Genomic DNA, 3848 nt, shown 5'->3' on the forward strand with positions numbered 1-3848 from the left:
ACAATGACCCCAAACACACAGCCAGGGCAACTAAGGAGTGGCTCCGTAAGAAACATTTCAAGGTCCTGGAGTGGCCTAGCCAGTCTCCAGACCCGAACCTAATAGAAAATCTATGGAGGGAGCTAAAACTCCTTGTTGCCCAGCGACAGCCCCAAAACCTGAAAGATCTGGAGGAGTGGGCCAAAATCCCTGCTGCAGGGTGTGCAAACCTGGTCAAGAACTACAGGAAACGTCTGACCTCTGTAATTGTAAACAAAGGTTTCGGTACCAAATATTAAGTTTTGTTTTTCTATTGTATCAAATACTTCATGCAATAAACTGGAAATTAATTATTTAAAAATCATACAATGGGATTTTCTGGAATTTTTTTTTTTTTATAGATTCTGTCTCACAGTTGAGGTGTACCTAGGATGAAAATTACAGATCTGTCCATTCTTTGTAAGTGGGAAAACCTGGAAAATCAGTGGTGTATCAAATACTTATTTTCCCTACTGTATACCGTTGTTTACCCATCTATGGAGGAGAAATTCAAATTAATTAATGTTGTTGCGGTTCATCGTGCTGTCCACTTTCATATTCTGACTCAAACATGTCGGGTAGGATTTGAGGTATCATCGTCGAAAACGGAGCTCATTTGTCAAAATTTTTGGTTCCCCCGCTGAAATGCGTTTCCCCTGTTCAAAACTTTTTCATGTAGCGCCCCCCCTCAGTGGTAGTGGTTAAGATTCAGGTTAAGGGAAACGCATCTCCATTGGGAAACAGATTTCGACACAACACTGGCAACAGGTGTTGTGCACATTCATGAACTATCCTCTTGTTTTTAGGAAGAGGCTCTCTGGTTTTATCGTTCTGAAATAATCACAGACTGTTTGGAGTTAGGATGAGTGCAAAGCTAATCTAGAGGTACCTAAGATTAAACATTAAATGGCTGGAAATGAGCATGCCATGGGCTCTTTAAGCATTTCAGCAAAGATCTTGGTGAGTATAATGCTGAGATTACTGAGAGGAATGACTAGAAACTGCAAATATAAGCCTCAAGTTGTATTTAAGTGCAGTTTTCCAGTAATTGTTTTCTCATCATTGTGTAAAACCATCTTTACACACTGTTGTTTGGCTGTTTGTAGTCACCATGGATCCACACATCAGTTTTTTTAGGGCTAATTCCAACCTTTGAGGTTTACATGTCACTGTGTGTTTGTTTCAGACTTTACAGAGGAGGTGGTAAACAGGAAGAGGAGGAGCTCCTCACTCAGGGAGGAGGGAGAAACCACATTTGTGGCTCAGATGATGGTTTTTGATAAAAACAGGTGAGATTCATACACACTCTCACAACCTGGTACTCAAAAACTGTTCTGTCACACAGGAAAGTATGTTGTTTTGTTCTCTGTGTAACAGAAACAAAAGGTGTAAAAGTGATGTTTGCTTGTGTGCAGACATCTGCAGCTGCTAGATGGAGACTATGAGGTGTCTATGCAGGAGATGGAGGAGTGTCCTGTCAATAAGAAGAGAGCAACCTGGGAGACCATCCTAGACGGAAAGGTGTGTGAGAGACAGACTTGGAAAGCGGAAAGAACAAATATGCAGGGTTCCATAATGAAAGTATTTCCAAGCAGGTGTACATTTACAAGAGGTTTGTTCAAAACAAAGCAGGTAATTTAAGTTGTCACTTGGAGCACACCCAAGACATAATGTTGTGTGTGGTTGGAAACAAATTTGAACAATGGTATTGTTTCTCCTGAAATTTCACAGTTGCAAATGAGCATTTGTTCTTTTAATGATGTTTCTCAACCTCCCTAGTCCAGAACTTTAGTGGATGATCTGAGATATCACCACAGGCCAAGGTCTTCATAACGACAAAACAAAATACAAAAAAAATGACTTTACTAAAATAAAGATTTTTTTTTTCTCCATGCACAAATAACACTGTAATCTGACCTCAGACACACTGCACCTAGGTGAAAGTCCCCATCTCACCGCTTTTCCAAGATTTCTTTTCAGCACAAAAAGTCAAGTATTTCCTTCCCCCTAATAATAGTAAGCTGTTTGTAATGCTTATAAAATTGTAATGCTAATAAGAAAGTGCTAGCCTAGTTGAACCATGTGCTTTTTTTTTTTTTTTTTTTTTTTTTTTTTTTTTTCTGTTGGCTTTCATCTCTCAGGGTCCCACCCTGCAATTCACCCTGCGCTGGACCACTGACTCCTCTGATCACTCCACTGCACCGGTGGCGAAACCTCTGGCCACACGCAACTCTGAGACCAATCAGGACACCAGGCCATGCACCCTGAGAGCCACACACACATTAGGTGAGCAATAAACAACACAAAGATCCAAATTTGAGAACAGTCAGTCATTTTTAAGCTGTTGTTTATCTTTATTAAGTGTGAGGGATACTGTGTTTCTGTTTCATGTTGCAGCTGTTAAAGAATCCATAACTGCTGATGTTCAAACCAAACGAGAACAAATCTCAGCTGAGCCTCGACAGAAACTACGCATCTTCTACCAGGTCAGTCTCACATGATACTGCATCTGCCTAGCAGACCTTCATCTATGAGATACTTTATTAAAGAGCTTCACTCAGTTCTGAGGCACAGAGACCTGGCCTGGGACCTGAGCTGGGCTCAGTCACCACAGAAGACCAGTGTGTTCTGCGGTAAGAAAGAGAATGAGAACTGTGAACTTCACAGTGAATGAGGGAACTGAGTCGTGCTAATCTTACTGTCAGAAAATCAGCCGCTGTTTAGGTTTATACTATTAAATGACAGTTCTTTGGTAATTTGATTTGCAGGTATTAAAGAGGTTGTTACAGGGCGCTTTATTGTCGGTTGGGTTGGGTATTGTTTCAGTTTTATCGATTCCAGTTCTGCTTATCGAACCCAGTTTTTATTGGTTCTCAGTTTCTGTTCCAATATTTTTTAGACAGAAAAAAACCCCAATATTTTAAGAACAAAAGTGAGCCTTTCTTTATTCTTGGCACATTAAGGCTATAATCAGTAAATTGTCAAATGTGTGTCAAATCAGTTGATTGGACAGGCTATCCCTGCAGGGAGGGTTGTTGAGATTTAAGGTCTTAGAAATGTTATTCATTTACTCATCATGTTGCTGCCACTGGTTTTCTCTGTCTGTTAGGGGTTGTTTTGTTCAATCTCATTTTGGGTTTAATTATCCTGAGGTTTATTGAGGTCATGTCTGGTTTTACTAGGGTCCTCCTCGAATTGGATCTCACTGTTGATGAAAACGTGTTTATACTTATCAGGTTTGGTTTTCCACTGGTATGTTCCAGATTGAGTGACTTTATTAACAATATCTGCCACCTCAGCCTCGGTCACTGCACAGGTTTCATTCATCAGTAGGGTTTAAACCCCATAGGTGACTCCATGTGAGTGATGCACAGTCTGTTTGTTGTTTTTTTTTGGGTGGGGGGGCGGTCCAGTTCCAGTACAACAACAACACTCGGCAGCAGACAGAGGCCAGAGATGACCTCCACTGTCCCTGGTGTACTCTGAACTGCAGGAAGCTCTACAGTCTGCTCAAACACCTCAAACTCTCCCACTCCCGCTTCATATTCAACTATGTGGTGAGTGGGACTTAACACTAATAGAAACCCAAAATATACAAATAAATTTAAAATGTTGAAGAAAAAGTACAAAAGTAATTACAGAATGAGTTACGTGTCCCTATCTGACTAAAATCAAGACAGAGTTGGCAATAATAGAATAGAATAGAATCTTTATAATAATGTTCCTGATTTAAAAACAAAAAAAACTTTCTGTGGTCTTTGGCAGCCCCATCCTAAAGGAGCAAAAATCGAGGTGTCCATAAACGAGTGTTACGATGGTTCATATGCAGG

At 40.4% G+C, this 3848-nt stretch overlaps 1 protein-coding gene across 1 annotated transcript in view; it reads left to right on the top strand.

Annotated features, from left to right (window-relative positions):
• Positions 1–3848, top strand: part of LOC109962828 (polycomb protein suz12-B-like) — a 15807-nt gene that overhangs the window by 9450 nt on the left and 2509 nt on the right. The window contains 6 exon segments of the mRNA XM_020604860.1: positions 1205–1307; positions 1434–1543; positions 2092–2304; positions 2416–2504; positions 3432–3575; positions 3784–3848. Coding sequence (XP_020460516.1) covers positions 1205–1307; positions 1434–1543; positions 2092–2304; positions 2416–2504; positions 3432–3575; positions 3784–3848 — 724 coding nt within the window.

Source organism: Monopterus albus, unplaced genomic scaffold, assembly GCF_001952655.1.
Source record: "Monopterus albus unplaced genomic scaffold, M_albus_1.0 scaffold68.1, whole genome shotgun sequence".
NCBI lineage: Eukaryota > Metazoa > Chordata > Actinopteri > Synbranchiformes > Synbranchidae > Monopterus > Monopterus albus.